Genomic DNA, 23,740 nt, shown 5'->3' with positions numbered 1-23,740 from the left:
CTCTCCAAGAATTATTAACAACATGTTGATCACGGTGATCTCTGAGAGCTGAATCATACAAATGTCTGTATTTACGAACCTCTGCCATACTAGTTCTTGCCAGTTTTTCCGCGTCTGACTGTCCGCGTGGTTAGAGATTTTCCTAGGTGCGGGGTGCGGAAATTTTGGGCCTCCGCGCCCCTCCACCGCGCCTCCGTGCGGAGGTGCGGTGGAGGGGCGTGGTTGTTAAAATGACGCAATTTTGCCGCGCGGAGCCGTGCGGACCTCGTGGACGCGTCAAGCATAAACCAACCTTAATACTCCATTCACTCACGCCACACCTGAGGACAGGGTTGGGTTTTTTAAACATGGAACCTTCCCCAGTTTACTGAGCTTCTTCCTGGAGTTTACCTAAATCTCTATCAAACTTTATTAAACGGTCTCCTTGAACATCTCAGACTGTAAATAGTTTTATCAACGTGTGGGGATGTAGGTACACATCAGTACCATCAATACACTGAAACATCATAATATTTCATCTTTAATACTGAATCGATATTTAAAAGCAGTGTATTGAATTTTATTGAGAACTTCCATGCAAACATGTACCGAATTTATGTTGTGGTGTAACGCAAACTCCCGACTGCTAGGTGGCAGCAGTTTTTACCGCCTTTGTTCTGACAAAACGAGATATTGCGTTAACACTCTGGAAGCATCTGAGTGTCACAATATATGGTATCGTATCCTTGTACTGTGAAATATACGTATATCATATCACCAGATTCTTGCCAGTAAATGCTCCTAATTGCTCATATTATTGTCTGTTCATGTCAACAGAATACAAGAGTTTAAGGAGGCAGAATTAGGGCCTGTGATTCAAATGAAAGAATAACCGCTGAATGAATAAAAACTTTCCTCCAATCCATCGAAATAATCTGCTTTAATAAATGCAACACTGTGAAGTTTCATTCAAGAAGGATTACATTAGGACAAATCTGATTTACAAGGTAATAAACACAAATGGGTTTCTTTTTGCTGTTTGTTTCCTACCATCTATACCCAGACCAACCCTAGGGACCATCAGACTGCTCCCACCTAACCCACATGGCCTGCTGGTGGTGGCTGGAGGGACTGGCTGGTCCACCAGAGCAGCAGTGGCTACAGTGTAGCTTATCTGTGTGTGTGTGTGTGTGTGTGTGTGTGTGTGTGTGTGTGTGTGTGTGTGTGTGTGTGTGTGTGTGTGTGTGTGTGTGTGTGTGTGTGTGTGTGTGTGTGTGTGTGTGTGTGTTAGAACCCTAGAAAATGCTATATCAATTACAGGCCATGCTGTCACTCATCTCCTGACAACAGAAATAACCAGACTGCAAATTTTAAGAATTCTATCTTTTTCTTTCTTCAATTAATTTTTCCCCCCAATATTTCATTTTCATTGAGCAGGAAAGATTTTTACGTGGTCATATTCTCAAGCCTGTCGTCTCTTTCAGCCATCTGAGAGGAGTTGCACAATCTGAATGGGCTGGTAATGCATATAGTAATTAAAATCCCAATTAAATTCTAACCAGTCGTATTTTAGCTCCCATTTGTTGCTGGGAAGCTGAAATTGGGTTTCATAAACATCAAGTGAATGTTATGAAATCTTTAACCCCGAGGGCTCCAAAATCTTGTTTGCAAAGAATGTCTTCAGTGCGTGTCTTTGTATTTCTATTGGTTTTAAGCGTTATTGGTAATCCGAGACCATGGTTTTGAGTCGGAAAAGGGTAGAACCCCTCCTCCGGGTGAGGGACGAGGTCCCGCTTCAAGTGGAGGAGTTTAAGTATCTCGGGGTCTTGTTCATGAGTGAGGGAAAGATGGAGCCTGAGATCGATAGGCGGATTGGTGCTGCATCTGCAGTGATGCGGGTGTTGTGCCGATCTGTCGTGGTGAAGAGAGAGCTGAGTCAGAAGGCAAAGATCTCGATTTACCGGTCGATCTACGTTCCTACCCTCACCTATGGTCATGAGCTTTGGGTAATGACCGAAAGAACGAGATCGCAGATACAAGCGGCTGAAATAAGTTTTCTCCACAGAGTGGCTGGGCTCTCCCTTAGAGGTAGGGTGAGAAGCTCGGTCGTCTGGGAGGGGCCCAGATTAGACCTGCTGCTCCTCCACATCGAGAGGAGCCAGTTGAGGTGGCTCGGGCATCTTGTTAGTATGCTTCCTGGACGCCTTCCCGGTGAGGTTTTCTGGGTATGTTCAACCAGGAGGAGACCTAAAGAAAGACCCAGGACCCGCTGGAGGGACCGTCTCTCAGCTGGAGGAGCTGGTCCAAGTGGCTGGGGAGAGGGAAGTCTATGTCTCTCGGCTTAGGCTGCTGCCCCTGCGACCTGACTCCGGATAAGCGGCTGAAAATGGATGAATGGATGGTTATTGCCAACAAAGGCTTTATAATTGGGGCTTAAAATCAACCCTTTCAACGTGAATGTCTCAACAAAACTTCTGAAGCTGAAGCTCACCTTTAGTTGGAACTGAAGAAGCCTTTTGGACCAGAGCAGAAGTCCTTGAAGAAAACCCTTTTAGATGCTGTCTAGGTTGGCTTTTCCAAAGATCACAAAAAAAAATGTTTCCTTTGATTAGGCGAATCAAAGTGTTGTTGCCTAGAGTTTTCTCGTCACGACTGATCTAAGTAGTTCCCCATTCTGTTGATTGTCGTCGTCTTCCTCCGCGTAGCCATTTTTTATTACTTCATAAAATTGTTTTTGACTTGGGCTAATGAACTGCAACAGTCTTAAGTATTTGTAATATTAGGGTAATTTATAGTAACTTTGTATACAAGTTACATTCCCCCTTGAGGATGCTGTTCTTGGATCAGGACCTGGGCAAACACCTTGTGACTAGCTTCCCCTGAAGATAGGACACCGCTGTCTTCAGCCTCAGCTAGCTTCTCTGAGCTACTAATCCATATTTAATTGAACTCCAGAGACTTTGAAGCGAGTCTGCGATGCAGACAGGTCTTACTCCTCGGAGACGGTGAGGGGAGAAGCTGTCCTCAGCTGGTTTGGTCTGATGTCCCCCTCTGCTTAATGAGCTCCTGAACTTAAAGCCAGGCCTGGGTTGCAGCTCATATTTAAATATTTCTGAATAATGCTCCTTCTAAACCATCCCCTGACGATATGTTACCTTCAAATCCCTGCATGCACTCTTGTCAGCATTTGAAAGTAAAAGCAGAGGGTGAAACAAAAGCCAAGTTAACAAAGCAGTTCTAAGTGGGCTAGGAGCAAAGCTAAATGCTGGATTAGCACGAGCACAAATCACGAGGGCAGGGCTAAACATCCGGGCCTGTCGGGTTCTGAGACGGGCATCAGAACCAGTCACCCTGACAGCCACCACAGTCTCCATGGGGACAGATGAAACCAAGCACCTTTGAGCTTGTAATATGATATTGTCCATCCTCTGTTTGTTCCCTCTGTGGAAATGCATAAAGCATTCCTAATCAGATGTTTACCATAAAACAGCCTCTTAACTGGCAACACGTCAAACCCCAGTCAAAGTAGATTATCTTTTAGTGGACTGGACATTTCCTTCAGTCCCTCCTGCACAATAGGTCCCCATCTTCTCGCTAAAGGAATCTCTTTTTCATTGAGGCTGATCAATATAAGACATTAATCGTTGTGCGAGGCCAGCGTGTCGTCTCCGTGTGAAAAATTTCCTCCCCTAACCTGCTGTCAACCCTTTGTTTCCCTCCTTCCTCCTCCTCCATGTTCTTTTTAATACTGTTTATATATTTATTGTGTAGTAAATGGATATGAAAAGTAATTTTTGTCTCGCGTGTTCCAGATCTTGGCCTACACAGAAGGTCTTCATGGAAAATGGCTGTTCACCGAGATCCGAGCCATCTTTTCCAGACGCTACCTGCTGCAGAACACCGCTCTGGAAGTATTCATGGCAAACAGAAGTGAGTCGGGCTATCTGGTTTCTGTAGCCGAGCCGACTTTAGAACAGTTAATATTTGACCATTTTTATAGCGAAATGGTCACAAATCTGCTCTAAATAGTTATTTTGCGTAAAACCTGCTAACAGTACATGTCTGTGTTTTCCTGCAGCGGCGGTCATGTTCAACTTTCCAGATGCAGCCGTGGTGAAGAAGGTGGTTCACAGTCTTCCTCGTGTTGGGGTGGGCACGAACTACGGCCCTCCTCAGACCAGGTTAGACCTGCTCTTTCACGTTTTCTCTCATATTTGGACATTATTGCTTTGATTCAAAATTCTTTGCTGTGTTGTGTGCACTTGAGCGGTGACTTAGCTCTTTCTTCATATCTAACACTTTAGCTCGATTTCTGTTGGCATGATCCGATGGGAGCATCCCGAGTTTTTATGTCTGCAGGGCGCTCCTCCTCCTTTCTCACACCGCTGTAAGAGTCTGCCTGAAGACAAACAAAGTAGAAACAATGGCTTTAAAGTGCTACAGGCCTTTGTTAGCCTGGCAAGCCTTCCTATATATGTGAATTTAAAGTCTGGCCACGACCGACAGGGAGAGCTCAGTCGTGGGGCAGAATCCAAGGATTCAACATGCCGACAAAGAGGATGCAAACATGTTATTTTTCAAAATAAAGGACCTAATTACCTCCATCTGCTCTTCACTCAAGGAAAAGCCCAAGTCTGAATAGTCCAAAGTTGCTGCCAAAGCCATTTCAAACAAGCCGCCTCCATCTTTGTCGCGGTAACATCCCCCACCAAGCTGATAGTGCTGTGATTGGCAGGACACAAAGCTGCTCTGTCCAATGATAGACCTGCTGAATCTCCTATGGAGGGTGACTAGACCGACCTGCAGAGCAAAATCGTTTTACTGCTGCTACGGTTTCTGTGCCGCTTTGTTCAGGGATTTTTAGGATTTGAGAATAGTCTTTATACGAGGTTAGGGTTTGAACCTTGTCAAAATGAGAAAGGGAGTTCTCCAAGTCAGTGGCGGTGTGATAGTGTGCACAAACACACACAGCGAGAGAGAGAGAGAGAGAGAGAGAGGAAGAGAGAGAGAGAGAGAGAGAGAGAGAGAGGGAGAGAGAGGGAGAGAGAGAGAGGGAGAGAGAGAGAGGGAGAGAGAGGGAGAGAGAGGGAGGGAGAGGGAGAGAGAGAGAGAGAGAGAGAGGGAGAGAGAGGGAGAGAGAGGGAGAGGGAGAGGGAGAGGGAGAGAGAGAGAGAGAGGGAGAGAGAGGGAGAGGGAGAGAGAGAGAAAAAATAAGGCGGGCCCACCTCTCAACCCACATGTCAGCTCATACAGCCAGTACAGCACAAATGTACTTTAATGTAAACAACTATCTCTACTATCCATTCATTTTGGGATTATAGCAGAATAAAAAATCCTGACTTCTTCCCTGAAGATTTTTGTTTTTGATTGTGAACACTAGCTGATGCGATCTGAAGTGTGTTTATAAAAATATACAATCCTAAATGTTCGTCATGGAAGATTACAGATGAAGTACACAGTTACTTGCAAAAAGAGTATTTTTACTTTTTTGAGAGTCTTAATGACTATAATCTCCAGCATTGACATTGATTAATTCTTTAATTTTCTTTTGTATTAATCGGATTTGGGGTCATTTGCTTTTGCTGTAGAGCATTCATCATGTTGCAGGACCGTGTGTTTGTGTGTGTGAGACCTGGTTTATTTAGCATTTATCCTGCTAGTTACTAAGTAGGTGTTTTGTTACTGAAGGACGTTTACGGTCTCTGTTGCTCGGTGTTTGTCATTATCACCACTATCAGACACACGCGTGCTCCCCGACATTTAAATGTCCCGTTTTCACCTCTTTTACCTTGTAGACGCATTTCTTTGGCCACGCCCAAGCAGCTCTTCAAGGCATCCAACATGACTCAGCGCTGGCAGCGCCGAGAGATATCCAACTTCGAGTACCTGATGTTTCTGAACACCATCTCTGGTGAGAACAAAGTCTAAAAGAGGCTCGGATCTATGAAGGGTGACGATCATTCTTTTTCTTCTCTCTTGCTTTTCCCTTTGTTCTGTGTAGGTCGAACCTTTAATGATTTAAACCAGTACCCGGTCTTCCCCTGGATAATCACCAACTATGACTCGGCAGAACTTGACCTCACACTGCCCAGCAACTTCAGAGACCTTTCTAAGGTAAGAAGCTGCTACAACCAAGGTTTTAAAAGAGGAGAGACAACTAAAACATAATCCACACGGTCGGCTGTTAAACCTGATTCACACCCCGTTATGGTCTGCGTCTGCAACTTTCTACTCATGAATCAAATCACATAATTAAATTCTTTCAAGGTTGACCTTCCACGAAACACCAGGAAGTGAAGTAGTACTCCACTGTAGCCGCAGGCATCAAGTGATTGGGTCTAAAACAATGAAGTCTGCCTTAATAAACACACACACGCGCACGCACACACACACACACACACACACACACACACACGCACGCACGCACACTAAAAGGTGGAACATGCTCTCCCTAGTGTTGAAGAGCGCAGCAGCAGGAGGACAGAGGATCAGATTTGGAGTGAGAAGATTGAACATCTGTCTAGCCACCAGAACCAGAACGACTGAATGAATCAGCCATGGAAACAAAACGCTTTGGTTAATGGACTGGGGAGAAGTTGAGAGAGGTGCATTTTAATGGTTAGCTTTATATGTTGTAAAGGCAGTTTGCAATCTGTCTATTTTGGTGCTGCTTCAATTGCAAGTGAAAGTACACAGGAACACAGAAAAGCAGCAGAATACAGTGCTCTGATCGATGCACGCCGCCCTGTGGCACACCTTGCCTTTAAGTTTCATATTTGATCTCACTCACTCACTGATGTTTTTTCCCCTTCATCGACTCACTGTAGGAGGCTGAATCTTTTCTCTGTTTATCTGCCGAGGTGGAAATGTGACTCTCACAAACAAGCAGCTCTTCCTTTTAGCTTTCGTAGCTCATCTCAGCTTCCTGCACTTCTCCTTTTGCTCTGCCACTGAGTTTGGACAGCTCAGCCTCTGAACTCAGTCGAGCCTCTCGTCACCCCGGGGACTCCGTGACTGATCAGAAAGCATAAAAAGGAGGAGGAGAGTGTTGGAGAAGAAGAACATCATCATTTGCTTCTCTGTCACTCCTTTCTTCTTGTTGAAGAGGACAGTAGAGAAGGCTGATCTTTATTACGCGTGTGTGTGTGTGTGTGTGTGTGTGTGTGTGTGTGTGTGTGTGTGTGTGTGTGTGTGTGTGTGTGTGTGTGTGTGTGTGTGTGTGTGTGTGTGTGTGTGTGTGTGTTATCAGCGTATGACTGCTGGACCGTGTCAGACTGCAGTGTCTGGAGAAGGGCGAGCGGAGCTGTGCAGCTTCTCAGATCAACGCCCACCTTGCTGCTCTGCACCAAATCACCGGTGCACCATGTTGTGTTTTTGTTTGTAGATCTGTTTTCGGTACCACGCACCCCCACCTTGCTTTGTGATCTTTTCTCATCTTGTTTCAGTTTTCTTTCTCCACAGTTTGTGTTAGCACCCCTCCCCACACACACACGCCCCTCCTACGGTGAATATGTCACTTTGGTCGTCGTCTGTTGTAGAAACAGGTCATGTGCGAAGCCACCAGTGACATTGAGAAGCCGGTCTGCCATGAACGTACGTGTGTGTGTGTGTGTGTGTGTGTGTGTGTGTGTGTGTGTGTGTGTGTGTGTGTGTGTGTGTGTGTGTGTGTGTGTGTGTGTGTGTGTGTGTGTGTGTGTGTGTGTGTGTGTGTGTGCCACACGTTGTCATCACTGCCAGCTCGACAGAGGCCACACACAATTTATGTCCCTCGCTACCAGAGCTGTTTTGACCCCCAGGACTTTCTTATCATAAACTTTACCCCCAACCTGACACCACATGCCGACCCCAGAGATAACGTAGTCACCATGAGCACACGTACGTTGATGTCATGTTTGGTTTTGTTTCTTGGTGCTCCTGTACACACACCGTTCTGTTTGTGCTGTAGAGATCTGACATTAAACCGTCTATCTCACACACCTATGAGGCTGTCCGTTATGCAGTACGATCCCATTTTAAATGAGGATTCTTCTTGTTGTGTAGCTTTTACCAAAGCTCAACAAACAAAGGATTTTTATCTTCTGTGTAGTTTACATTCTCACACAAACGGCTGTAGTGAGGATTTATTGAGCGTTCTCTGTACCTGTTGTGTTATAATCTGCTACTCACAGCCAGATCGGCTAATAGCGTATTGATCTGGCTGTAGGCGCCCCGTGTGTTTGTCCCCCAGGTCCTCCACACCATTTTCACTCCTTAAATAGGACATTAGACATAAACAGTGTGTTCAAGAGGCTCGTGTGATTTATGACGTTAAATCAGAGTGATTCTCATATCGTCAGTGAGCCTTTGGCGCTGCGTCAGAGGGGCGGATCCGAGTTATGATGGTTCTTAGAAAGCTGCTGTTTGCTCTTTAAGAAGGGTGGTTTTGTTAAATAGAAACATTTTAGTTCTTTAGTGGAAAATGTTTGTGATGTGACATGTGGACGTATTATCTGGAAATCTTTGGCTTTAGGTGCAAACTCAAGTTTTTAGTGAGCTTAATTACTGCCGAATGAACTGGAACGTGAATATTTAAATAGAAATATTATGGAAAACTCAACTTTTGCATGTTTTTGTGCTGCCAAGTGGGCCTCTACTGCCTCTAAAAACACTCCAACTGTGCAAAAAATATGCGTCTGTTTTTTGTCACTGTTTGATTTTAGGAATTATGTGCTTAAAACTAGCTGTTCCAAGAAGTCTCCATTTGTGACATCACAAATGGAGAAATTAGAATAGAACCACTGCTCATGTGCAAAAGTGAGTTGCTGCTTGTGGGTGTGGCCAGCTCCTGCTTGTTTTCTTAAAAAGTGTGAAACCCCCAAAAACCTTTTTACAACTTATTTCTGATTATAATCGGTCATTCTGAGTTTATCGTGCAGGCTGAACAATAGTCTCCTACATCTATCTCCTGCATTAGCTTCTGATTGAAAATAAACGGTGAAACTCTAGGATTTGAAAAGCCTGACAGATCTACGTCACACTGTCACGTAACGTGCATGGACTCACCCATCTTGGCTCACAACAGGGAAGGCTGTTGTTGGTTTAGCGTCCAGGAATCGACTAGCAGAAATAAATCTGTTAGCTTTAGCAACTGTGCCACACGACGGAAGCTTCTACAGGTTTGTGTTGTTTGTGGAGATGAAACATCAATGTTGCAAGTCAGTAGTAGAGTCGTGTTGCTGTTATCCAGTTTGAGGTGAGATGTCCAAATTTCAGGAAATAAGACTCCAAAACCTGCCGTCTGAAGCTCAGCCATGATGTGGCTCACTTCTGGTTCCTGAAAATGGTGCATCAGTGATTTTATTCCCCAGAGTATCACTAACGAGGCATTCATTCCTACTAGAAACCACTGAACATATAGTGGTTAAAAAGTGTTCAACACCTTTAAACAGCTCGTTCTGGAAGGTCCTGAAAATGTCTAGAATAAACCTGCTGATATTGCTTTATGTGAGAGGGATTTAGTGCAAATAACTTCATAAACATGCTTGTCAACCACAGAACTATTATATACACGATAAAGGTCACAGTGTGTCTCCTTTAAAGGTGCAGCTGCAGTGTTCTTACCTTGAAGTGACAAAAGGCACTTCTAAACAACTAATCCGGAGAACGTCCCAAATGTCTGCTTAGAGGAGACAGACTCAAAACTTAAGGATCGAGCCACTCGGGTCAATGTTTAGGAACGTCACAACTTCATTATCGGTGGAACTAAACAATTTCCTCTAATAAATATTTCTATGTTTCCCCACAGACAATATTTGGAATATTAGGCAGCTTTAAGTAAGAGTTTGAGTCTACTAGGGCTGAATTTAAAATAAATGGAGGTTTTCAGGCCCCTTGTTTACTCCCGGCTGTATTTGCATGAGGTGAAACCGTTTCCTGTCAGGGCTGATTCCTCCACCTCCTCTCTTGACGAAGAACTGATTAAAACTAATCCAGCATTAATTTTCCGATGTTTACCGCTCTGAAGCACTGCTGCATTTCCATTCGGCCGCTTTCTCTTTTGTCTAATTAAAACTACGAGATTGGTTCATTTGTCTGCGCGCTCATCAGAGCCGCCATTGTGTGCCGCGACATATTAGGCCAATCAGTGGTGAAGCAGCAGCAGCAGGCGTTTTATCAGCGCGCCGCCGTGATGTACGGCGCCGTCAGAGCTGCTGTGTTGTAGCTACTGTAAGGCGAGAGCGGTGAGCCCGGCAGTAATTTACAGCAGTAAACAATGTAGAGCAAACCAACAGCCCCCCCACATGCACTCACACAATTCTCCTTCTCCCCATCACTGTGGCACTTTCAGTCTCTTTTATTTTATATGCCTCCTCTCCCTTTTCTTTTTTTAATGAGCTGACTGTTATTAGGGCTATAAATCAGAGCAATGGGTGTGATGTATAATTCACTGTGTGTACTCAACCACCCCAGTGGCCCTGAGCAGGCTCACAGTGTATCACTGTCACGGGAGAGCTGCACGGTGTGGCAGCACAATGCGTTTAACACACACACACACAGACCAGGGTGCAAAATAACCTCCAAAATATATTCACGCAAATAAAAAAGGCAACTGCCCGCTGCATCGTAGGAGAATTTCGTCAAATCCTCAATGCGTGCTCCGTTGAACCCACACAACACAGTAGCAGCATCACGGATCAATATCTGAGACCTGACCTGGACGAGTCGTGCTGGGACGGGCGCACGGTGATATGAAAGAGATCCAATTGATCCACATCCCACAAGGCCCTCGTCCTCAAATAGCCATCATTCCATTACCATTGATCGTGTGTGTGTGTGTGTGTGTGTGTGTGTGTGTGTGTGTGTGTGTGTGTGTGTGTGTGTGTGTGTGTGTGTGTGTGTGTGTGTGATGGGTGACCAGGGGGTTGGGAGTATGAGGCATATCCAGCAGACGTCTAATAAAAATTGAACCAGCCTGAAATTGATTTGTAGAAATGAGTGTTTAAATAGCCGAGCACAGGGTTATTGGTCTTTTTGGGAGATCAATGGAAAATTAATGCATCTTAAACATTTTTTCTTCACCATTAATAGGACGTGTGACCGGTATATTAGTTACAGATTAATAAAAGCAGAAATTAAGCCTCAGCTTTGGCGCTGCTATTCCTCGTAGGCACTCTTTCATTGGAGAACATTAGTTTTCTCTGACAGACTGCAGCTGCAGGGCCTCCGCTTCGCAGCCTCTAAAAAGCACTCTGAGGGAAAGGATTGATCTCTGTCTGAAGGGAAACATCATCTAATATTCATTTGAAATTGCACAATGGTTGCCAGCTTCATTTCCCGTGCAGCCGATGTGCTGCAAGGAGTGGTTCCTTAATTTATTCACAATAAAATCCTGAATGACTCCCCCTGCATTCACTTGGCTTTCTCTTTCAGGTTTGTTCACTTGTCAGAGAAAATTGTAGTTTTTTTTAAGTTGTTTGCATCTTTTAAAGTGTGCTTTTGTTGTTTTTAATTTCTTACAGCCCATTGGTGCTCTGAACCCCAAGAGGGCAGCCTTCTTTTCAGACCGATACGAGTCCTGGGAGGATGATCAGGTGCCCAAGTTCCACTACGGCACCCACTACTCTACCTCCAGCTTCACCTTGATGTGGCTACTGCGCATCGTAAGTGATGTGAATATAAATGACCATACCAAAAAACTCTTTAGTGGTGGTTTTTAATTGTGCTGCAGCACAACAGATCCCCAAAATGTCATGGAGTCCAATAATTATCCATGCACAATACAGAACGTTCTGTTGGTTTTGTTTTCCTGCTGAACACCCCAAACAGCTGGACTCGTATCAAGGTGCAGGCTGGTGTTTTTTTTACTATGCTCTGACTATAGCAGGGTAACATGAAAAAAATGCATCAGCATGGAAGAACTGGCTCTAATTTTTTTTAAATAAAAGGATCTGAGGTGTGCTTTGATTTTAAAGGAGACTTCTCTGTGGACATTTTTGCAATAAAACACTCACTTTTAGCACTTTTGTTAAATGGACGCCGTTAATCGCTCCTTACTGCACTCATGGGAGAGAGAGGCTGCTACGATTCTCTGACATGCAGGGTTTCTTTGGTGGTTTTGTCCCAGTAGCTGACCGTCTCAGAAACTCCCAGTAGAGTTCACGCATTGATCCCCACATATCATTAGCCAGCTTACTCTAAAGCCACTTTACCAGGAACACTCACCTCTTAATGTTCACTTAAAGACCAGGCAGAACAACAGAAGTTAAATTATAATTCATTTGGAATGAAACAGGCTCTGGTGATTAGTGTGCATTTCCCCAAATTTTACAGGATTCATCCTTTTGTTTTGCTATTTTTATTAAAGAAGGGATCGCTGATGTCAAACGGAAAGTGCTACAAGAGATGATGGGTGTAGTATTTCCTGTTAATCTCAGGAAACATCTAAATGTTGCTGAAAATGAATGAAATGCTAATGCAGAACAGCGTTGCTAGTTTCAGCCCTGAACAGGTCAGAGTCATGCTCTTTGTTTTATTCACAGGAACCTTTCACCACGTTCTTCCTCAACTTCCAAGGAGGGAAGTTCGACCATGCTGACCGTACCTTCTCCTCACTGTCCAGAGCCTGGAGGAACTGCCAGAGAGACACGTCTGACGTTAAGGTGCTGTCCACATACTCCGTGTGTTCATACATGTGGAGAGATGCTAGGAACAGATAGAGCACCTAAAATGCAAGAGAATAAATCCCTGTTCATCATCCTAACAAAGAAAGAAAAAAGAAGGGATTCCAAAAAGAAATGTTCAGTCACTACCAATCATTGTCCTCTGCAATGAGAGCTTCCTGGTCCTGTGATCAAAGCTGTAGACTAATCCTCATCTGTCTCAGCCGTCTGTCTCAGATTCAGCCAGCTATAGCATGGACTTGAGTTCCTGCCCATCGGGCCCCCAAACTGAGCTGAGCTTTTGGATCTGCCCCCAAACAGCTCGGGTCATTCCCACACCGAAGGCCTTGGAACGCCCAGCGCACACTTTAACTGCCCTCCTAAAACATTTACAACTACAGTTAGACGTTCGCTGTCAGAGCCGGCTTTTGCTTGCTCTCCTGGCGCTGGGTCATTGGATGGGGGAACAGCAGTGGTGTTGGGGGCTTTGACGCTTGATTGCATTTACCACCCCCTACCCCCCCACGCTCCTCAGATAAAACATATGGATTGTGTTACTGTGTTGCTGGCCAATGCTTGATTGCGAAAGCCCAACAACAGCCCTCGTTTGCTCCCTCAGTCGAGACCTGTCAGTGTGGATCAAACTGTGGGAGCTCAGCTTCAGATCAAAACAACGAGCAAATCTGGACCGCATCAGTCAGTTTCCTTCTTCAGATGGAATTTTTAGTATCTTTTAAATGAAAGTCCGTCGACTTTATCCACTTGGCTGCACACATTCTTGTTCTAATCAATAGAGGCTTTAGGGATGAGATGTATCAATTAGGTATGCTAAGTACGCCATTTAGCTTCAGCGTTGGGACCATTGATGGCCCTGCCAGAGGGTGAAAAAGCCCCAGTGTTTTCTTATGCTATTGGAAAAGAAGGGGTGATAATGTGTTACAACACTCAGGCTGAATGTGGCGCTAGCCTGGGTGACGCTAGAATGACCCCCTCATCTCCAATCCTCTGACCTTTAGACTCAGCCCAAAGGCATCAGAGGGGGAGGCAGGAGAGGAGAGGAGGTAGAGGTAGCAACAGTGGAAGTGTAGCCTCGGAGCCCAGGGGCCAGAGCCCCTTCCAGTGACCCATGACAGGACAGGATTGGGGATCAGAGGGGCTGGCCTCTGACCAGGCTGGAGCAAAGGGGCCACCACACATAATGGTCCACACTAGGCAGCCTCAAATGTTGGCGAGTGAAGCCACGAAGGTGTGTGTGTGTGTGTGTGTGTGTGTGTGTGTGTGTGTGTGTGTGTGTGTGTGTGTGTGTGTGTGTGTGTGTGCACATGCACGCATGCTTGAAGTGACCTCGAGCTCAAATTTACAGCAAGCTGCTGCCAGTGAACCTGGCTGAGCTGGAGGCCTCGTTAAAAAGGTCGACCCCGGAGTTTCAGGTCATGTTTTGTGGAGTGACGAGATTTCAGAAGTGAGGAAGTGCCGTGGAGCTGTTAGCATTTGTTTGTTTACCTACTCAATTAGTTGCTTTCACCCTGATAATGAGATAACTACGCTTTAGTACTTTGTTTCATTTGAGCTGTGCGGGTTGTTTTTGTGTTCTGGTCTTCATCAAAGGGGGAAAGAAGAGAAACATACATGTACATCTGTTATTGGGTTTATTATAGGGGTGGGCGACATGGGAAAAAATCATAACACGATGAAATTTTAGCAAAATCATAATTTTATCATGTTTTTTATTATTTATTTTGATGTTTCAGAAGTTATTTACCAGTAAAATGCATTTAACAACACACCCCTTCACAGAAAATAGGATAAAAGCTCTATCTGTCTGTCCGTCTCCCCCTCCCACAGGTAGGAGCTAGAGACGTCTCAAATGTCCCACAGGCACTTTTAATTATTATTATATATCTGTATAAAATTATGTTAAATAATTTAAATTATGTCTAGAGGTGGCTCATATTCAATCATCCACAATATTACCAGTAATTATTTGTTGTCCAGAGAAAAAAATCTATCAGGTTAAGCTAAATTCACGTTGTATTTGCATCCAATACTCAGAGAATTACACTCCCGCTGTTTTGGCTTTGCTGCCCTCCGTAGCGGTTTCCTGACCAAATGCAATGTTTAGAGCAGACTCCGAGGTTTCCTGATCGAGCAGACACACGAGAATACACGCAAGGACTGTTTAGAGGTGCCGCAAGCTAACAGCTAATGCTAGCCACTAGCTATAGTCGATTATGGTGTGCTTTCAACATTTCATAATCATTTATGTCCGCATAAATGCATTGTTATATTATTTCCCTCAGCTCTAAGGAACACCCCAGCTAAACAAACCAACACGCTGATTAAAACTTGCTCTGATTGGTTCATGGTGTGTCAGGCTAGCAAATGGCGTGACTCAGAGAGAAAAACACATAGATGCGTCCAGAATTAAAGGCACAGACAGGTGATGGAATGCAAATAGACGGTTTTACGGACTCCAAACTTTGGTAGATCGTCATCCCATAATAATCCTTAATGATTTTATATCGTCAGATCGTACGGCCCTAGTTTAATATCAACCATGTCCGTGCATTGTTTTCCTCTTACTACTGGACCTTACATCTGAGCCATGCACCGATGCTGTTTGCTTTAGGAGACCTCCCAGCAGTAACGGTGATGTTTATACTCACTGTGGCGTGTTCTGCTTTGTTAAGACTGACAAATGGCTAAACATCTAAGGTTACATCTCCTTTCTCTGCACCATCCTGCAGTTTGAAAGCATGTTTAGTTGTTTGTGACAGCTAAATAAAATCATCATAGTTTAAAAATGTGGCTAATTGCCCCTGTCTGTTGTTGTGGAAAAAGGGAAGTGGGCTCTTTTTTTTCGCTGCTATATTTCAAACAAGGAATCAGAAAATATCCAAACAGTGAGAAACCACAACTCAGTTTTTCTCTACTCTTGTGTGGTGTTAAAGAGCAGATAAGGTAAATCTGTGTTCTGTTCAGGAAATGTCAACGTTAGAGCTGTAAAAGGGCTACGTGGTCACATCCCTATAGTTCCTGTTTTATAACCAGAACTCTAAAATTTAGTTACATTTTTGTTCCTGAACCTTCCAGAATGCCAGGAAACAACTCCTTTAAACTGTTATTCACTAGTTTGAACGCGGCTGGTTTCTGTTCAGAGGCCTGCTTTAGCTCGCCTGTGTAGTGGTCGGTCTCTATAAACCTGTGTCTTTGGCTTGTGCCTTTTCAGGAGCTCATCCCAGAGTTCTTCTATCTGCCTGAGATGTTCGTCAACGCCAACAATTACAACCTGGGTGTGATGGAGGACAACACCGTGGTGTCTGATGTAGAGCTTCCACCTTGGGCCAAAAGCCCAGAGGACTTTGTACGGATTAATCAACAGGTAGGGACACCTCAGGCCAAAGTCTTTCTCCTTCACGTTGAACTAATCTGGAGCGACGGTGACTTTTTGATGGTATCAGCCCTTCCTGTTACCTGACTCTCCAGTTGCTTAGTTGGCAAAGTGATCCAACAGTGCTCAACATTCCTGTCCAGGTCCTCGTCTCTGCTCAGATTGCTGTCTCCTGTCCGCTGAGTCCAAAGTAGAATTATTCAGTGTGTGTGTGTGTGTGTGTGTGTGTGTGTGTAACGTTGTCCGGTTTCGAGGCAAGGGAACTGAGGCAACTCTTGGAAGTGCTGTGCTACTTCTGTAGGTCAAAAGGCCAGAGCCTAGTTATGTTTGTGTAGCGGAGGCAAATTGATGGTTTCATTTGTTATGACCAAGAAGATGTAACAATATAAATATAAAATATTAACCTGCGAGGACTTTATTGTAATTATTCAGAAGATTCTAGGATTTAATTCAGAAGATCTAGGTTCTTTGCTTTTTCAGTGATGAACCACACTTTGTGTTACTTCAAGAAAGAGTCAAGTTTATAAAAGAAAGAATTTATTTTACAAACAATTTAAAACATGACTAATGAATTAAGCATTTACTGTGAGTGGATGTAACTAAACGTGCTGAAGGAACCTTTGTGTGTATGCGATATCATTCAGAGCTTCCTTATCAAAATAAGCTGAGTTCTGGTTAGCTCTGAGCTATAAAGTTGTTATCATCAGAAGCACATCAGACGCGATCTGTGTGTCTACATCACCCGTATTCAGAGACCCTCTGGTGGATCTGACAGTCAGAGAGGTCGGATGACCGCTGGCACCGGAGGGCTGTAGAATACCGTGGTACCGATGCTTTCAATCCAGAGATGTCTCGGGTCACGACAGACGGATGGAACCGAGCATCTGGGACTCTTAAGGAGTCTAAACATTATCAGCTTGTTCTGCAGGAACCGTTCGCTCATCAGGTGCAAACAGGCTTTGACGACGCGTCAGAATCGTTGATGGTTAAAGAGGTTTGGCTACAGATGGCCGGTCTGAGCGATTCTCTAGAACTGTCGAATCTCTCAGAATGTTCTAGCTTAGCTGTTATGATTTGGACAGCCAATCAGAGGCTGACAAGTTTGAGAGATGTGTCCGGGTTTAACTTAGCCGTACGTGTTATGTGAGGATGCAGGTGTGGGACCTTGTCGTCGAAACATGGTGAACACATGGCAGGTCCTAGTAGACAACATCATATAACATCCATTCAGTGTGCACAGATTAATGAAGCATTTCATTATACCATAATTATTATAAGTAGTAACAAACAAATGTTTATTTAATGATTATCTAGATTATAAGTCATAGAAGGAGTTCATATTGATTTATTAAATCATTCTTGAATTTAATAATAAATTCGAACTGGAGTTCTTCCTTCTGGAGGCAGACAGATGAGACCTTGGGGAAAGAAAGTTATTGTTTATCATTCAGACTAGCAGCGTCCGTGAATCCCAGCTGGTGTGAAGTCAGACTCATTTAAAGGGAACACTTTCTGACCAGATGTTGAATCGATGGTGAAAGGTCAAACCGTGCCTAAACTGACCATTGCTGGACGCTACATTTGGGTTAAAGTTGCTTTTATCAGCATTTGAAGCTTTTATTTGACCACCGGTGTGCATAAACAGAGTACAGTTACAACTGAATAAACAGCAAAGTTATTGCAGCTTCCATGTTAGAGACCGTGTTTTCCTGGTTGGGTTTTTGGGGTAGCAGGATTTGCAGTTTGGGGTGTGATGTGCGCCCACATTTCTAATGAGTGCTGATGAGGCTGGGTGTGCTCTGTGACCTGCTCGGTCCTCTGTTGGGTTCTGCTAACCAGCCTGCTGATATGACCATGCCTCTGTCATCAATCACACACTGCCTCTCAGTTTCTGGCTGTCAGTGTTGTAGGCCAGTGTGTGATTGGGAAGCATGCTGCTTCTATGGACTAAACAGGTTTTTGTTTTGTTTTCATGCTAAGATGAATAAATAATTAGTCCTTATTTGTGGAGAATTTAAAATGTGAACAATTAGCTGCAGTGAAACAAATTCATGTTGTAAATGACATGTTTTATATTTATAAATACGATCTGACCAAGAGGCAGCAGTAGACATGAGCAGCTTTGCACCAAAGAGCAAACTTATTAGATACGATAAAAACAAACAAGATAAAAACATTTAGACTGTTCTCATATGTAATATGTACAAGGAGTCAAACAGACTTAAAACAGGATTTGGAGTTTTGCTCATTAATATTCATGATGTGCAAAACACTCACCACTGATTGGCTAACTGGCAGCCTCTGTTCGTTCATTCTTTTTTTCTGGGGTAAAAAATGCAACGTTGATGTTCCATCTCTACAAGTATTACGAGCTTAAATGTGTTCTGCCATGTTGTGGAGGTGCTAGTGCTAACTGTTAGCTTCTACTAGTGCTAACTGTTAGCTTCTACTAGTGCTAACTGTTAGCTTCTACTAGCCGAGACGTGCTCAACTGTCTGCTGATGGCAGTAACTACACAGCCTTCTGCGTTGGCGAGCCACGACGGGTAATTCCATGAAGACTTATTCACTCTGAGGTAGATCCGTGTGGCTTTTTCAGATGCAAACGTTAATCCGTCTATTTTCTTTCAAAAATAACACGCGTTACTCATGTTCAGTAAACCTTGAACTGATTCAGATACACCAGGGGTGGGCAGTCCTGGTCCTCGAGGGCTGCTATCCAGCAGGTTTTAGTTGTTTCGCTGCTTAAACACACCTGGTTTGAATCTGCTGGTGATTAACAGGATGTTGCAGAGCCTGATGAGCTGCTGAACAGGTGATTTATCCAGGAATCAGGTGTGTTGGAGCAGAAAAACAACTAAAACATGCTGGATAGTGGCCCTAGAGGACCAGGAGTGACCACCCTGGTCTACTTGAAGTTTGGTATGCTGAAGAATTCCCATTGGCTACTTCGTTCTTGACATTTAGTCGGCTGATCTATTGATCTAACATGCAGCCAAAGCAGGCGTAGCTGATCAGAAACCAGCTCTAAACGGCAGTAGGCTTCATTACTGAATATTAAATACTCCATCACACAGATCACCGATGCACTAGCCCCGTAAAACTTATAAAATAGTAAAGTCACGCAAATCGCTCATTCATGTAACACTAGTGCCCACAGATGGTTGTGTGTCCCATCAGAAGCAGTCTGTCACACTAGACTTTATCCTGGTATTTTAACCTTTTTACCACAGAATGCAGACGGCCCTGGCCGAGGACGAGTGTTGGGAGGGTTGTGTGGGTGGACAGGTCCGTGGTCATGACAGATAGCTGACATTAGAGGGTGTCAGCTGGCAACTGTGGCGCTGTTGGGGAGAGAGATGAGCCCGGTGGAGAGAAGAGAGGCAGAGTGGAGGAGTTAATGGGCTGTTTGGCTCTCTTTAGCAATTCTGCTCCTAATGGCTTCACAACACGAGGACAGACAGCAGGACGGGGCGCGCCAACACACTCTAATGCGCGCTTTGCTAACAAACACACACATGCCGGCTGTCTCCGCTCTGGTTATGAGCCTTAAATGATTAACAGCTAATTAGGGCTCAATCTGGAGAGGCCATTAAAGCACTCTCGCTGTAAAGGACTGCACTGCTGCGTGAGGCGGCAGCTTGTTTTTGTTGTTGCGAGGAGAGTTGCGTGGCTGATGATGAAATAAAATAAAAAATATTGGTGACGATAGAAAAACTGCATCAGGCTGCAGCCTGGTTCATTCGTTCTGCTGGTGGGAAGGTCATAATTCATCGCTGTTTTTTAGAGAGTGTCTACCTATAGAGCACACACTAGGGTTGTCACGGTAACCGGTATAGCGGTAAACCCCGGTAAAAAAGTTGACAATAAAAATAACCGTCCAGTTTTTAAAAAACTAAATTATCTCGGTGGGTTTACCGTGGCTGCGGTTTCGGCGCGGTGACCCTTACCAGCCACCGTCGCTTCAGCTGAAGTTCCCGCGGCGCGCACACGCACTTTTTAGTTTGCAACGGTGTCGGTACAAGATCTGCTCGGGTGCAAAATTGGCTCGGGGCCCGTCGACTGCCGATGACGTCTAAGTAGTTGATTGGCTGAACATGAACCTTACGGAATTACGCAATCACGTTACGTTGGTCCAGGCAAATCTTTCTGTTGGAAAGATGGACAACTTTTACAAAGAAATCCATCATTACCTCTTTGAAAATACACTTTTAGCATAGAGCTGCATTAGGGCTGAACGATTAACTGCATGTGCAATTACATTGCGATGTGACAAAAGGAGATTTTCTAATCGCAAAGGCTGCAATTTGGCAGCGAGTGGTTAGCGCAATGCTAATATACATGGAAAAACCCATAGGAATGCTAATGCTAATATCGCCGATTACATTATTACAAATTATGAATTAGAAATGTGCCAAATGACTACATTTGGAGTCTAATAGAAAGTAAAACTACCATCAATCAAATAAGTACAGACAGGTATTTTAGTATAGCCAGAAAACTTTTAACTCCAGAGTTTTGGCTAGCAGCTATGAGCATAACTGAACTACGCATGGACAAGACGTCAAAAACTCTAAACACAAAATACTTCAATAAACGGGACACACTTCTTTCCTGCAAATACAATTTCACAGGTGTTGCTAATACCTATGATTCTTCAAGGGATGTGCTCAAAGAGGAGTTCAACATTATGAATAAAATATAGTGTTTTATTTTACAAATACCATTATAAACACAAACTTACGTCTTAAGAAACATTATTTTAATAACGAAACTGCTAAATTCTTTCCAACAGTATAGATGTATAGTTTATTTTGTCCGAGTGGGTTTGCCGTACTTTGACGTCATCGGCAGTCGAAGGACCCCGAGCCGATCTTGCACCCGAGCAGATCCTGTACCGACAACGGCACCAAAACTTTGAAGCTGAAATAATGGCCGAAGGAGGAGACGGCAGCGCCCAGGACATCCATCAGCCCTCAAAGAAGACTAAATCGGAAGTATGGGCATATTTTGGATTTCTGAAAAATGCCGAGGGACAGTTAATAGAAGACGGCTATCCCGTTTGCAGAACGTGCAGGAAACAAGTGTCTGCAAAAGGCAGCAACACTTCGAATCTAATGGCACATCTGCGTGACCATCACCCATGTCTCTACAGCCAGTGCAAGGTAAGTTAACATTAGCATTTTAGCTGAAATGCATGACGTGAGGACTTTTGGTTGAGGGAGAATACAACGAGTCACTATATATTGCAGCCGCAGCGTCCTCTGCCAGCATTTAAACCGTGTCACGGACACCCTGTTGCTGGATGAAGCATCTTATTTGTTGATGAAGAAGAGAAATATACAATTAGTTCCTTGTCATTGATTTGTTTACTTATTCAATGCCATTTATACTTGAACGTTTGGATTTGATTACATAGTGTAGTAGTTATTTTAGTAATTTGTTTAAAGTGGCTATTTATTTTAAATACATATTTTTTAAGGTTGACTTGTACAGTGCTCAAGTCAAGTGTGGACTGGAGTTTTAGATTTTCATTTTGATAATGAAGAAAACAAGTATATGAGGAAACAAGTGGTGTTTCTTTGATTTGTTTACATATTGTTTATGTTTTGAATGTTTGGATTTGTATAATTTAAACCTGCACTGACTACTGTAACACGTTCCAGAAAAAGAAGCTATTTGTTCCTTTACTTGTGAAATGTTGCACTTTTGCTAAGGCTTTGTGTTATTTTAGGTTTAATAAACATTGTTAAACCTTTTCAAAACTATTTCAGTTTGTGTAGAACAGGACTATCAATGCTTTCTGAACATATGCAACACCGTTTAAAAAATACCGCGATAATACCGAAAACCGTGATAATTTTGGTCACAATAACCGTGAGGTTAAATTTTCATACCGTGACAACCCTAGCACACACAGCACTGAAGCTGGGGAAGCCACACACCCATCCACAAAGACACACCGGGGTCTAGAGGCGGCATGCCACAGAGATCAGGAGCTGCTTGTTGTCTTTACCAGGAGGTCAGCGTAGGGGTTAAGAACTTGATCCCTCTTCCACCGTATAACTACATTTCTCAGGGCACTGTCAGCTCCTCTGACATTCTTCTACGTATGACCACATCTCACGTCTCTGAAATATACAGCTGGTGACCGTGTGTGTAAGTAAATGTGTGTGTTACGTGTCTACATATCTGTGTTTACCTGTCACAGGTCAGGGTTTCAGTGAGAAGAGCCCGCCTGCTACTGTTGTAGGTTCTCACATGAAACAGAGATTCATGCTAAAATAAATCCAAACTGATGTTTACACTCTTATCTCATCAGTAGTGTTGCACATCAGAAAGATCCAACTCTGGCTACAGCTGTTGCTCGTGCTGCTTCTTATTTGACACGTTAGGTTGTTTTCAGTCATCTGTGTCAGAGTAGCTTTTATCTCTGAGGTCCACATAGTTAGACTATTACCTCCAGAGTGATTGGTCCAAAGCTGACAGGATCAGTCCATGTGGTCAGCTCTAGCTCTGAGCTCCAGAGCTGCAGAAGTCAGATGGACACCCGTTGGTACTTGTAGGATGCAAGTGGAAGAAAACACTTTTTATACACCTTTGTAATGTACCAGGCCCAGGATCATTAAATATATTTCCTCCACAGATAAATGACATCGTGTGGGCTACAGTAAACCAAGAATCGCCTTAAACAGACTCGCGTTGTTTTTTTTTAAATGCATGTAAACACGTTAGACTGGCTGAAGTCGAACTGGTTCAGATCAAGCTGAAGTACCCAGATAACGTGGTTGGAATCAGACTTCATCAGCATGTAAACGGCTCCGTCTAGCTGGGACCGGTTGGACACTCACCTTCAGGAAGTAATGAGACCGCAAAAGTGGACCTCTGATAATACCATCAGACAGTACTGTATGCACCAGATAAGCTGTGCTGCCACGTTGTTCTTAATTCCTTCGGTCATTGTTCATATTCTGACCGTACTCCCTCCTTCCAGCGTATGTTTACTATTGTGTTGCTATAAGCTAACCAGAAGAATACTGACATGAAAGGCTGCATGTCGTCACCTAGGGATGTGAGAAAACATCGATATGGCAATATATCGTGATACGTTTTCCTGCGATATTACCTTAATATTCGAAAGCCATATATCTAATTTTTGGAAGAACTTACATGCTAACATTTGTGTATTTTCTTTTCTTTTGGTGCAATTCAAACGCCGACTGCTAGTTGGCAGCAGTGTGCATTGGGTTTTGTTTCCACCATTGACATGTAAATCCCTCTGTTATGGTTCAGATACCTCATGTTAAACATGTTAAGTATCAGTTTGGACTGTTTATTGAATATCCCTACAGTAAACTCAGTCAAGAAAATGGCTAATAACGTCTGACTGAATTCATGTGTACGTCAAGAGTTTGTGTTCTAGATTTATTTATTTTGTGCATTTGCAGACATTCATGTTGCTACCGTTCTGTTCCTTGTAGTCTCACATTTGACCCTACAGCTGTCGTGGTGTTGGTGACATCACCAGACCATTCCTGCAGAGGTGCATCTACATGGCTGCTAACAGACAAGTGTCATAATACCCTGGTGCTCTTTGTAATTACACTGAAGTTTGTCAGTTTTATATGATGACAGCTCTTCACACTTACACAAGCTAACTCATGAGTCCAACACGACCTTTGTGATGTTTACAATCCAACAACTGCTGTCACCCTGAGTTTTTGTGGCCACCG

At 43.8% G+C, this 23,740-nt stretch overlaps 1 protein-coding gene across 7 annotated transcripts in view; it reads left to right on the top strand.

The window, feature by feature from the left end:
- Positions 1 to 23,740, top strand: part of lrba (LPS-responsive vesicle trafficking, beach and anchor containing) — a 241,352-nt gene that overhangs the window by 166,850 nt on the left and 50,762 nt on the right. For all 7 annotated transcript variants that reach the window (XM_054751516.2, XM_054751519.2, XM_054751518.2 and 4 more), the window contains exons 40-46: positions 3,792 to 3,909; positions 4,058 to 4,160; positions 5,775 to 5,890; positions 5,981 to 6,093; positions 11,478 to 11,618; positions 12,498 to 12,617; positions 15,847 to 15,999. In XM_054751516.2, coding sequence (XP_054607491.2) covers positions 3,792 to 3,909; positions 4,058 to 4,160; positions 5,775 to 5,890; positions 5,981 to 6,093; positions 11,478 to 11,618; positions 12,498 to 12,617; positions 15,847 to 15,999 — 864 coding nt within the window. The remainder of the gene's footprint in view (positions 1 to 3,791; positions 3,910 to 4,057; positions 4,161 to 5,774; positions 5,891 to 5,980; positions 6,094 to 11,477; positions 11,619 to 12,497; positions 12,618 to 15,846; positions 16,000 to 23,740) is intronic.

The sequence above is a fragment of the Nothobranchius furzeri genome, chromosome 7, assembly GCF_043380555.1.
Source record: "Nothobranchius furzeri strain GRZ-AD chromosome 7, NfurGRZ-RIMD1, whole genome shotgun sequence".
Lineage (NCBI taxonomy): Eukaryota > Metazoa > Chordata > Actinopteri > Cyprinodontiformes > Nothobranchiidae > Nothobranchius > Nothobranchius furzeri.
The sequence above is the reverse complement of the archived record's forward strand: the minus strand, read 5'-3'. Positions and strand labels throughout refer to the sequence as shown.